General features: G+C 37.3%; 3 protein-coding genes and 1 non-coding gene across 4 annotated transcripts in view; 2 read left to right on the plus strand and 2 right to left on the minus strand.

Annotated features, from left to right (window-relative positions):
* LOC138026066 (E2F-associated phosphoprotein-like) overlaps positions 1-6,672 on the plus strand; it is a 13,029-nt gene extending 6,357 nt beyond the window's left edge. Inside the window, exons 4-5 of the mRNA XM_068873254.1 lie at positions 4,425-4,599; positions 6,354-6,672. Coding sequence (XP_068729355.1) covers positions 4,425-4,599; positions 6,354-6,639 — 461 coding nt within the window. The 3' untranslated portion in view covers positions 6,640-6,672. The remainder of the gene's footprint in view (positions 1-4,424; positions 4,600-6,353) is intronic.
* Positions 6,673-6,776: 104 nt separating this feature from the next.
* Positions 6,777-10,009, minus strand: LOC138026067 (uncharacterized). The gene is made up of 4 exons (XM_068873255.1): positions 9,770-10,009; positions 9,322-9,382; positions 9,077-9,180; positions 6,777-8,770 (listed from the first exon to the last, which is right to left on the minus strand). The coding sequence occupies exons 1-4, from the start codon at positions 9,953-9,955 to the stop codon at positions 8,633-8,635; spliced, it is 489 nt and encodes a 162-aa protein (XP_068729356.1). The 5' UTR covers positions 9,956-10,009; the 3' UTR covers positions 6,777-8,632.
* Positions 8,904-8,975, minus strand: Trnam-cau (transfer RNA methionine (anticodon CAU)). The gene has a single exon. It is a non-coding gene; the product is annotated as a tRNA-Met (tRNA).
* Positions 10,010-10,481: 472 nt separating the features above from the next.
* Positions 10,482-10,967, plus strand: LOC138025408 (histone H3-like). Its single transcript, XM_068872625.1, has one exon. The coding sequence runs from the start codon at positions 10,482-10,484 to the stop codon at positions 10,965-10,967; it is 486 nt and encodes a 161-aa protein (XP_068728726.1).
* The last annotated feature ends 1,533 nt before the right edge of the window (positions 10,968-12,500 follow it).

Genomic DNA, 12,500 nt, shown 5'->3' on the forward strand with positions numbered 1-12,500 from the left:
GTTTTTCCCATTGGTTGTTTCCCACAACTGCTTTATAGCCGAGATGACTCCAAGAAAAGACAGAAAACTTGGTTTAAATCTATAACGGTCTTTAAATTCTGAGAAAGATAAAAAAGTGGACTCATTAACCATTAAATCGCTGACAACCTGAATTCCCTTAGTGCCCATAGTGCGTAGTATATTGGTTTATTTTCGACTCGTACAAGAGAATTGAACCAAAGAGGCTGTGACCGTAGCTGGGTGACAGAGGACATGCAATCTTCAAAAGTAGCTTCTGACCAAATTTGTAGTATTTCTTGCAGGAAAACGTGCGATACTTTTCCAAATTTTAACAAATCTTTTTGATTTAGATTACCCCTAAAAAAGGTAGCACCACCGAGATCTTGCAGTTGCAGGTCAAAAAAAAGTTTCCATTTTGCCTGGTTATTTTGGTCGAGGTATTTCTTAATCCAAGTTGCCTTCAAAGCCTTGCTAAAAATCTTTACATCAACCATCTTCAGTCCACCCTGTTCATAATCACTAATCATAGTATCACGCTTAATTTGTCACCTTTGCCATCCCACAGAAAATTGTAACAAAGATTATTAACTTCGTTAACTACTCTTTGATCTGTTGGCAAAGGTGAAAGAATATAAACAAGTTGCGAGATTATTAAACTTTTTAATACAGTTATTTTACCAAGTAAACTAAGTCGACGCAACTCCCAACAGCCCAAAGTTGCCTTAAGTTTTGTTAACTTTTCGTTATAGTTTTCTTTCATCGTTATTACCGGGTCAGTTGACAACCATACACCCAAAGTCTTTACCTTGTCCCTAATCCATTTCAGCTCGATTTCAGGGCAAAGTTTCTCCTCGCTATTTGCTTTAGCACCAATCCAAAAGGCTTCCGTTTTTTTACGGTTTAAACGGAGGCCAGATACTTCACTGAAAAATTCTAATGTCTTTAGAGAGGTAGTGAAAGATTGTTGTGATCCATCTAAAATGAGAGTGGTGTCGTCAGCATACTGGCTAATTTTTATTTCCCGACCGTTCACTGTTATTCCTTTGATCTCGTTATTTTTTCTTACTGCTTCCGCTAGAACCTCCACACAAAGGATAAACAAATAAGGCGAGATAGGGCAGCCTTGTCTAACCCCTCTTTCGAGTTTGAAAATATCACTAGACCGGCCATTATTCAAAATACAGCTTTCTGTGCTATTATAAAAGATTTTAATCCAGTTGATAATGGTCAGGCCAAAGTTAAACTGTCGAAAAGTTTTTTGTATAAACGACCACTCAACTGTGTCAAAAGCCTTTTCGAAATCAAGGAATAGCAATAGTCCAGGAATGTTTTTAAAGCTTGTGTAGTTAATAGTGGCATCGATTAGTGTAATATTTTCTCCAATAAATCTGCCTTTAAGAAAACCAGTCTGATCGTTATCAATAAGTTTAGGAAGAACACGTTTCAGACGAATGGCGATAGCCTTGGCCGGTATTTATAATCACAATTTAACAAAGATATTGGACGCCAATTTTTGACAAAGTAAAGTTCAGTGTCCTTTTTGGGGATAAGTTTAATAATGCCTCGTTTTTGAGATACGGACAATTGCCCACGGAGATAAGCATAGTGAAAGGAGTTGAGCAGGTAGTCAGAAATGTCGTTCCAAAAGATTCTATAAAATTCGGCCGGTAAACCATCGGAGCCCGGTGTTTTATTGCATTCCATTTCGTTAAGTGCCTTTAAACATTCCTCTTTCGTCAAGGGGCCCTCACAAACATCCTTCTCGTCTTGGTTTAGTTTCTTATGTGTTGATTCTTCAAAAAAAATATGATCATATTTATCATCACAAGTGTCAATTTTGGATCGGTAGAGATCTCTGTAAAAAGTTTCGCACTGATATAATATTTCCTTGTCTGTTGTTACAAAACTCTCATCCGCTTGCTTTAGTTGAGATATGGTTCCTTGCTTATGATGCCTTTTTTCTAAATTTAAAAAGTACTTGGTGTCCTTTTCACCTTCATTGAACCACCTGCATCTGGCCCTCAAAATTGAACCTTTCGTCCGGTACTCAACTATTTCTTCCAATTCCCTTTTTTTAATCTCTAAATTATGGAAAGTATCAGCAATGTCAATTTCGTTGTTTTCATTCTGAGTGTCGATAAGATGTTGCAAGCTGTTAATTTCCTTCTCGAGTTCTTCTTCGTGTCGTACGGTTTTGGCTCTTTTAGTAGTAGCATACTTTATCGAATGCTCTCTAATTTTGAGTTTAATCATCTCCCACAACAAGGCGTCGTTCATAGTTTTATCATGTCGATATTCCTCGTGAGTTTCTTTAATAACTACTTGAATTTGGCCTATATAATCATTTTCATTCAGAAAGGAGGTGTTAAGTTTCCAGAAACCCGGACCTCTTGGATTGGAATGTAAAGCTATTTTGATGTCTATTAGTGAATGATCTGTTTTATAACCGACAGAAATACTAGCACTCGTAACATTACACATGAGACTTTGGCTTATGAGGAAAAAATCTAGTCGGCATGAAATTTCAGGTTTTTTTCGGCGCCAAGTGAATAAACGACTATCCGGATTTAAGACTCTCCACACATCTAGAAGATCGAGTTCTGTAACAAACTGTCTAATAATTTCAAGGCATTTACTATGAGTTTTAGGGTTCCCACCTTTCTTGTCTGCGGTTACATCTAAAACAAGGTTAAAATCTCCACCAAGGATAATATCGTCGCACTCAAAATCAAGCAAATGAGCCAAGAAAGTTTCAAAGAAGCTTGGATCGTCGTCATTTGGCGCGTATAATGTGGCTAAAGTAATATACTTTTTATCTGTCTCAATGTCGCAAATAATGTACCTACCGTTTGGATCCGAGAAGGATTTTTTAATTTCAAAATCGAAGGTGTTATTAAATAGGACAGCGACTCCACTCTGATTACTGGCAAGGCCACTAAAGATGGTTCTATATCCCCATTCTGCAGACCACATGGGATTGCTTTTTTCAGAACAGTGCACTTCTTGGAGCATATAGATTGAATATTTTTTCTTTCTTAGCCAATTAAAAACTTCTCGTCTCTTCAAGCTGTCCCCCAGTCCTCTCACATTAAGAGAGCAAATACGGAGATTCATTGTTGATTACAGAAGTAATGCGTGTTGCAAGCCAGAGGGATTAGAGTGTGACAAAAGTAACAAAAGATCCAAATTGAAAAGAAAAATAGCACGAAAAAAAGAAAAACTAACATATTTAAAAAAACAGTAATGGCTCGGAAAATTACACAAAAAACATTAACACATACAATAAAAACCATTGTAGAGTGGACTCTTGACCTCTTCGATTGTTATTCATGAAAAAGGGTTCATTAACAGCCATAATTTTTGAAAAAACTAAGAAAAAATGCAAATTGACAGGGTTTTCTACAAAAGATTATCTTAGAAAATCTGGAAAATTTTGATGGTTGTACTTTTCATTGTGGATGAATAAAAATCTTCCGACAACTTTAGCATCACGTATTCCATGCTCATTCCTTGCTTTCAACATTGCTTTGATCAAAATTTTCCGCTCTTCCTGAATAGCTTTAGCAAAGTCCTCAGTTATATAAGCGTCCGTATGGTTACCTGAATTTTTAATCTTTGACCTATTTTTCCAGACTTTATCGCGGTCCTCACGGCTTACAAATCTTGTTATGATCGGGCGGCATCTTCTTTCGGCCTTTTTGCCAACTCTGTGAACCGCATGGAATCGAATGCCGTCTGTACCGATTCCCAGGTCGTTGTCAATAATGTTGTAAACAATCGCTTTGCAATCTTCCCCATCAGTTTCGTTGATGTTATTGAAACGCAAGTTTTCCCTTCGGGTGTATTGTTCAAGTCTCATGTTGTTTTCAATTTCTGCAGTTAAACGTAGCTCTAGGTCGACAACTTTACTGCGTAAGGCGTCTAATTCCGTGGTTGTTTCCTTCGAATCTTTATCTATCTTTTCCTTTTAGTAAGAAGGTTAGTAAGAAGTTAATAATAAGGTAGATTTTACTCTGTTTAACACCAGGTAGTTTTACTCATCATTGGGATGCCCCCTTTGAGCTTACAGGGTTAAATGGCTTACAGCTAAATTTCTAGCAACTGAAAGATTTAAAAAAAATCTCTTCCCCATTTCTACACCATCCTCTTGTTCTGATGCCATCCCCTAATTCAAATTTAAACTGACAGTCCTTGGGCGATGTGAGACTAGTTTATTAAAGAGGCATCACACAGTTGACAAACAAAACTGATCAGAAGAAATAAACAGAACACATGTCCCAAAACACTAAGGAAGTGGTAATGTGAGGGAAAAGCTAAGACAGAGGCAGTGAACTTGACCACAAACTGATGTTTAAAAAAAATACCAGCTGTTTCTGGGAGGGAAGCATTCATGTTTCTGCTTTTTTTTGTGATTTTCATTGCAGTACAGCAGAGACAAAGCACTAGAAATTCTTCAGATACAAGTCAGAATCAAGGCACATCATCACCAACTGAAAGCAAATCCAAGGTGTTAAAACAAAAAGTAAAAAAAGTTCCATCAAGTGATGCGATCTTGTCTTGCCCTGCTTGTATGACAACTCTGTGCATTGATTGTCAAAGGTCAGTTAATTCACATCACAGGGTTGCAAAAAATCTGTACCAACCCAATGGAAGAGTGTTTGAAATTTGCATGCTGCTCAAGAAGGGCAGTCTGAAAAGTAAAAAGTACATGTAAGGAAAATGCTAATTCTGAATTGTATGGAAGGGAGGTCAGAACCGGATATTTTTTAGGATATGAGGGTCTCTAAGAGTCACTTACATCATTATTTTGGGAGCAAGTTGAAAAAGTTATGTATTTATTATTATTATTAGTGGTAGTGGTAGTGGTAGTGGTGGTGGTGGTGGTGGTGGTGGTGGTAGTTGATTCATATTTAAAAGCCCCTTAATTAAGACAGTCATTTAAACATAAATATTTGTTTCTTCTCTTAATGCTAGCCTTGCAATGTGCTCTTACAGTACTTAGCACACATGTTACCAGTATTTGAAGCCACCAAAACAAGTAGTTAAATGAGCCAGGACTGAGCATTCAGTGGCATAGAATTTAATCTACAAAGAATCATGATTGTATTGATAGGTCTATTATATTAATACGGATCATCTTGTAAAAATTTTACTGTTACACTCATTATGGCTGATGATGACGTTTGAAACATTGACACATGTTCCTTAAAACTCATAAGTGTGGTTGTCCTGTCATTTTTACCTAGTACCGGTAAGCATAGCCACGCCATGGGAAAAACATGCATATATGCTCTACTGGCTGCAAACGTGACAAATTTTGTCTTCAATCTTTCGAAGTTTGAGGGATGTTCATGCAAGTTTTCCTAGAATGACAGCAAGACTGGATATCAAAGACTTCTTCTAAGAAATTGACCCTGATCTGATAAAGTATGCTTCAAATACTTTCGGTCAAACTATTGCGCGCAAAAGTTTGCCTATATTAATTAACGGCTGCCAAACTCAAACTTCAAAGAACATGTTTTCGCATCATGTGTCCACACTTAGATGAAAACAACGGTATTTTTTAAAAATGTTACTACATGTAGGTAATGTTTTAATAACCTCTTTGGACTATATGAATGTTAAATTTTATTCAACCAGTATTTGATGTATTTATGACAACGTGGGAGTGAGAAATAGTTTGATACTGATAGTTTTCAATGATAATTCGATGTTTTAGTCTTAAGTCAATTTTTTGCAATATTGGTTTAGAATGACCACAAGTTCATCAGTTGAATTATTGTTAGGTGCTCACCTGAAAAATAACCCTTTAACCCCCACCCCCAGGTGCCCTAGGATGCCCTACTTGACAAGTAAAATCGTCTGATGTTAGACAGAGTGAAATCTGTCAAGTCTCACTCCCAGGAGTCAGTGGGTGAAAGGTGCTTATAAATAAATGAGTTCAGAGTTTCAAAACATGTGCACACATCAGGATAAAGGCAAGCATATATTAATTAAAATAAAAAACAAAAGAATTCTAAAGCAAATTCTTGCAGCTATTACCATAACAAAAAAGACAATATGTGATTGTTTTTTTATCGCGACAAACACATTCATTTCTTGAAACTCCGAACTGGCTTATTCATTGGTTATTAGACAGTGGTAAACAAAAATACTGACTTGTAACCATTTAACCCATTGACTCCCAGGGGTTCCCCATGGACGAGTAAAATATCGTCTGGTGTTAGACAGTCTAAAATATTCTGGCATTAGACAGAATAAAATAAATATGACTGGTTCAGGCCAGCTTGGGAGTCAAGGGCTATCCAGCCTTAATACCAGTTTTTAATATTATTTTATTCTCCTCATTTTAGGCATGACTTGTATAAAAACCAATACAGAGCTATGTTTGTCATGAACTGTAAAGTGGTGGAGGATGAAGTGCTAAAATATGAGCCAGTTGGAAAGAAGAAAAAGAAGGAGCAAAAAGGAAAATTAGTACAATGCAACAAAGACAGTGACAGTTTGACATCAGTTAGTGATGGTACAACCTCAGAACATTACCATCCTGTTGCTTGTACGGAATGCAGCTCAGAGGTTGCTGTTTATGACAGTGATGAGGTTTATCATTTCTTTAATGTTCTAGCAAGTCACGCTTGATCACTAATAAAATTAATACGCTACTGAATAAAAGAGACTGGACATTTTTTGCATATGTAGCAAATTCAGGCACACCCCTCCCCCCCACCCCCTCATCTTGATTATATCACCAAACCTAAGAGGTTTGCACTATTTCATTCCTGAGTCTTTTATTTTATTTACTTTATTTTTCATTTTATGTTTGTTATAGTACAAGCACTGGATTTGATGATTACCGTAGGTCCAAAGCACTTTTGAAGCGACTAGGCGTAAGCAATCTATTGCAAACTTTAAAATGTCAGTTCTGAAGGCAAAATCAAGAGCGGGACCTGTTATAATTTGGCCCATGATTTCTTCTTCCTGGCCTAACAGCCTGTTCCAATGTTCTCCTATTATGTTTGAGAGCTGTTTGTTTCATTTTTTCCTCAGTAGTTTTTCAGTTTTACTTCAACATGGAAGACCTCAAAGTTTTTTTTGTTATTCAAATGTCCCAACCACTGGAAGAAAAGAACCCTTTGCTTTAACAGCCTGACAATAAGGTGACATCACTGCTGATATCCCTTAGTATGTGTATATGCTCCCAACATTAAATTTTATTTACAGCAAGATTTGTTGAAAGCTTGAAGTAGCCAATTTTAAGCATTACTTTTTTGTTTTTTCCCATTGCTTGACTTTGCTGAAGCAAAAAAAGCATCTTTTTTGTGGTTTTTGTGCTCTTGGATTACCACCAAAAAAAAAAATAATAATTTGAAGTGAAGTATTCACGAGTCATCATCGAAAACTTTTAATCCTTTATTCAACCTCGTTCCCAGGGTCTCTCTTCTCTGCTGCCATTGTCTATTCTGAACGACAATGGCGGCAGAGAAGAGAGACCCTGGGAAGGAGGTTGAAGCTTCGCCCTCAAGGGCCACGGGTCAATAGCCCATTCGGCTTCGCCTCTTGGGCTATTGACACGTGGCCCTTGAGGGCGAAGGGTCTAATAATATTGTTTTAGTATCACATAACTAGTCGGACAGAAAAGGCAATAATAACGTTAGCAAATGCAAGTTAAAGAAATATTTATTTGGGAATAAAATGAAAGAAAGCGTCACGCTTTTCGCTACTCAAGGACTATTAATAATAGCCCTTATAGTAGCGTAGCCAATCAAAATGCAGGATTTGCATTAGTCCACTAGTTGGGTGATACTAATCAGTGATAGATAAGAGATGAAGTCAAAATGTGTGTTTGATTGCGTGCTACCCATGTGTTGCTTCTGCTTAACCATTTCAAATGTTTTCATGTATTTTACTAACAAGTACCGGTAATCACATGATTTTTCTTGTGCAATTTGGAATAAATAAGAACTCTTAAATTTTTTCAAGGCCTTCAAATTGCACCGGCCCTAAGGACTTGTGCAATTTTGTTCGTCCTTGAAAAAAATTACTTGTGCTTACTCATTCCAAATTGCACTCTAAATCATGTGATTACCTATACTGATCCATACTAATAACATACATGAAATATATACAGTTAGAGTTTTCAGGTAAAACACCTAGTGCAGACAAAAATTAATTAAGTGCAGAAAGTAATAGTAATAGAAATCAGAGGAAAACTCGAGCATTATAATATAAACGTAATTCGGGCTGAATATTGGTCGTTATGGGATTAGGAATTCACCTATCACTGTTACAGAAGCTATACGTCAACATCTTAGTATTCAATTTTCACTTCCTTATAAAATTAGTGATTTTCAAAAAAGCAGATTTTATTATTTCTTGTCCTTATAAGAGCTGAAGAATATTTCCTTAATTTTTCGCTACATTACACCAATTTTTCAACTATCTTTAATTGTGATGGCAGAGTTTACAAAGATGAGTGAAAAATGCTGTTTGGTGATACAGTGTTGTTCTTAGAGTGGTCCATGGTCAATCTTTGCAAAAAATGCTTTGTGCCACCTTACCCTAAAACGACTTTACAGTGAAAGATTGCACAACAAAATTATTTTCAAGTGCTAGTGTTAGTATGCGTTTGTCTTCACAATTCAACGTAATCGTTGTTTTTTCTCACTGTGAAATTGTCCTCATCGATATACCCAACTTTGGGGTATTTTGTCGCGAAAAGCTTGTTGTAGGAATCGTCAAGACGTGCGAGTTCCTCTTCCGTTAAGCCATCCTTGAAAAAATAAGGAAATAAAGAAAATACATATTAAGCGAAATTTGTCTCAACAGACAAGAGAGATTGCTTGAAATAGTCATGAGTAAAATAAACCTGTACTAAAAAAAAGGGGAAAAAAAAAAGGCACAGTTAGCAGAGCGAGGTTTTGATCCTCGGACCTCTGGGTTATGGGCCCAGCACGCTTCCACTGCGCCACTCTGCTCCACTAATTCAAAAGCTGCATACTTTGTGATTTTACCTACAATGATGTTGTAATTTCTTAGCGTTTGCCATGAGTTTGTTAGTAAGTGTGTTTTTACTAACCAAATCGTCGTTTAGATCCTCCTCTTCCATGGACCACTTTGCCATTGCTCTTGATGCATCCTTACCAGCAAAACCATGATACTTTCCACCGGGGCCATAAACTCCTGCAAGGTAGAGTACACGTATTAAAAGAATGTCGCGCGTTACTGATGTCCCTTTGCTTGGTATTCCATGCCTGACCACCCAGTCAGAGATCCTTCCAAACATACAAGTTTATACAGAAAATTAATTTGGAATATTCTTACTTTTTGCTTCCGAAACGTCGAAGACAATTCCCTTTATTGCAAGGTAAATGGGAAGAGACGGCTGAAATAAACAACATCAACAAAATTAAAACTAAGTCACGCGAGACGAAGAAACTTTAAAATGTTTATACAAAACTTTGAGATTTCCCTAGATGTACCCAAACACAGTAAGAATCAAGGTACCAAACGATCATTTTTCCGTATCCGAATAATTAAAGCGGCTGAAACAAAAGTTTTTCAGAGCAATTCTCTAAAGTAGTCACAAGTTGATACAATTTTCGAATTTCAACTTTTCACCTTAAAACCTGAGCTGAAACCCCTCCATATTTAAAACGCTTTTTTCGAGGTACAAATTAATGATTTTTCGTTTTCTTAAATTTAATAGTTGCAGTTGAAGACGGGTGGCTCTCGATAAAAAGTAGTAAATTGTATTGTAAACAACACCTACGTCTTCTCCATTGTAATTTGCCAACTCTTCCTTTGTAAATAACCTGTTCCCGTTCTCCCAGTCACCGTCGGTTTGTTCAGAAAACGGAGAGTGATTGTCAACACTTTCCACAGTAACATCTAATGCCGTGAAACCAACAGCTAGAGAAGAAAAAACGAGGGCAAAAGTTGCGAAATATTTTTCCATTTTGAAAAGTTGCGAGGAGGGCTAAAAAATGTGCGTGACACTTACAAAGGAAGTGAATTGGAGTTTGTCATGTGACCGGAAATAAAACTTTCCCGCCTTTTTCATAAATTCTGCGCGACTGCAGCCCCGCTATGAAAACTTAAAAAACATTGAATTTCATTCTAAACTGTTGGTTTTAAAGGTCAGCTATTAATTCTGTGGTCCGAAAGTTTCATCAGAAGAACACAAGGGCGTGAATTTGGCCATAAGAACACTTGAATTTAGCCGTTTTGCCATTTCTTTCCTACAACTTGTTCGAGTACAAGGTGAGTTTGAGCCGCACAGAAACTGAGTTCAAAGTTTGTTACATTTAATTCTTCGGTCCGGGAAGGTCCAGACTGGAAAATTTTGAATTACTCGGAAACAATCCATTTGTCGTTAATAAGGTCGCCTTCTTATGAGACTACTGCTAAAAACTTTTCTTATCTTTGGGCAAATAATTAAGTTGAAATTATTTTTTCGTAACAGACCATTTAAAACATAAAAGATGGTAAGGATCAAACAAACAAAGGAGAAGCACCAAACAGGCTTAAATTACAGATTTGCTGCTAAATCTTTCCTGCTTTCAAAGAAGACGTTATTGGAGGCTGAAGACATTAATCTACTGCAAATCTCACCTTTGAAAATAACCGCCCTTCCAATTACAACTCGTCCTATTAAGAAGATACGAAGATACCGTGCAGGAAAGCTGGCTTTGCAAGAGATTCGCAGATATCAAAAAAGCACGCAGCTACTAATCTGCAAGTTGGCCTTTCAGCGCCTGGTCCGTGAAATATCCCAAGATTTTGCTCCTGGCTTCAGAGTTCAGCCCTCTGCTTTGCTAGCTCTCCAAGAGGCCACCGAATCTTACATCGTGGGAGTTTTTGAGGACGTAAATCTATGTGCTCTCCATGCAAAAAGAGTCACCATTATGCCTCGAGATTTGCAACTGGCTCTTAGAATCAGAGGGGAAGGGAGATTGCTTCATCACTAAGACAAGTTCGTTAAGTGAACCTTTTGTGTTTCATTCAATAAGTTAAATCAACGGAAATAAATTTAGTCTTTGGTTTTCAATGGACTGAAAGAAATCATTTTTAAATCAAAGAGCTGTTTAGCTCTGACGTTTTTAAATCGACGGACGGGAACCTAAAAGCAGATGTTTGAATTTTGAGCCATGATTTCGCCCAAATTTTAAATTGATTGTCTACGTAAGAGTGAAGATAATCGGCAATTCAAATTTGGTATCTTCAGGCGTCCCAAATAGACGCTGTTTCATTTCGCCAAATTCAGTTTGGAAATTACTTTGAGTGTTCCGGAAACATTAATTCATCTATTTTTCGCGACAATTCACAGTTGTTGTTTTTTCGTGCATTTATTTATCAACGTGATGCACATTTAATAAAGTTATTATTGATACAAGTGCTGCGTTTTGTCAACCCAGCAAAATGATTTAAAGGTGAATATCAGATTGCAATGACTTCAGTTGTGCTGGAAATTCTTATAGATCGCAAGGTTTTGCAGTACACTTTTTTCGCAAGTGGCGCTATACCCTACGGTAAACGACCTTTTTCGCATATAGTTCCGGGAAGTCGGCTTCCCAAGCGGGAGCTTTATCACTTGACTACCGACGACTGACTACCAAACGTAAAGAAATTAGAAAGTTGTAGCGAGGACAACGGCTACGTGAACTTCAACATCACTTCAAAATATAGCTTAGCGTTATCATATAAATATTTCGCGATTATTCCGTCTTGTTCACCTTGAACAATAGGGTTACATAGCTTGGTAGCCTATTGACGGAAGGTGAAGGAAGATAAGAACAAGAATTGCCATTGCCAAACTCGTTTCACTGTCATGCAACAAAGAAATAAATTCGAAACCGTTCAATGAAAAAGGCCAAGAAGTTGGAATGTTGTAGGAAACAAATATTTAAACTGCGGTACATCGTTTCTGAGTTATTTGTCAAAGCGTTTCGCGCAACTTTTTTGAGAGTTGTGTGGAGACGCCCAATCTCGTACCCACGGCTTTTCCCTGCCGAGAGTAGGAAAAGCCCTGTGAACGAGGTTGTGGAGACGCCATATTGGTGGTCAAAGTGGTCCTCCAATATGGCGCCCGGTAATCAACAAAAACATCTGGAGTTCACTTTGCGATGACAAAGCTTACGTTTCGCTCATAAGATGAAATACATGTGTATGAACACATCTCCTAATGAACTGGAAAGGCTCAAACTTCTGAGATTCATAGGTATAGACATTTGTTTTCAACCAAATCAGCTTTGTATCATGGTGTCGCGCAACGTGACAATTCGAAATTCAAAATGATGTATTTTCCAAACGAAAGACTTCAACAACCTCGTAGAGATAAAAATTCAGAAGATCTCGCGATTTTGATTTTAGAATTTATCGACGTCACTGTGGAAAAAAAAACCATCTGTAAACACAAGACTCTGCTAACTAATGGCCTGAAGCGTGATCTGAAAAAGAAGATTGCGAAAACTATGGTATGGAGTGCAATCGTTTATGGCAAT

Source organism: Montipora capricornis, chromosome 12 (genome assembly GCF_036669925.1).
Source record: "Montipora capricornis isolate CH-2021 chromosome 12, ASM3666992v2, whole genome shotgun sequence".
NCBI classification, from domain to species: Eukaryota; Metazoa; Cnidaria; class Anthozoa; order Scleractinia; family Acroporidae; genus Montipora; species Montipora capricornis.

Bases quoted from the DNA above. Each gene is read 5' to 3' on its own strand.
- LOC138026067 (XM_068873255.1), bottom strand. From the start codon at position 9,955: ATGGAAAAATATTTCGCAACTTTTGCCCTCGTTTTTTCTTCTCTAGCT. The intron at 9,383-9,769 runs GTAGGTGTTGTT...TGTTTATTTCAG, and splicing joins CAAATTACAATGGAGAAGAC to CCGTCTCTTCCCATTTACCT. The intron at 8,771-9,076 runs GTTAGTAAAAAC...TATTTTTTCAAG, and splicing joins AGGATCTAAACGACGATTTG to GATGGCTTAACGGAAGAGGA.
- LOC138025408 (XM_068872625.1), top strand. From the start codon at position 10,482: ATGGTAAGGATCAAACAAACAAAGGAGAAGCACCAAACAGGCTTAAAT.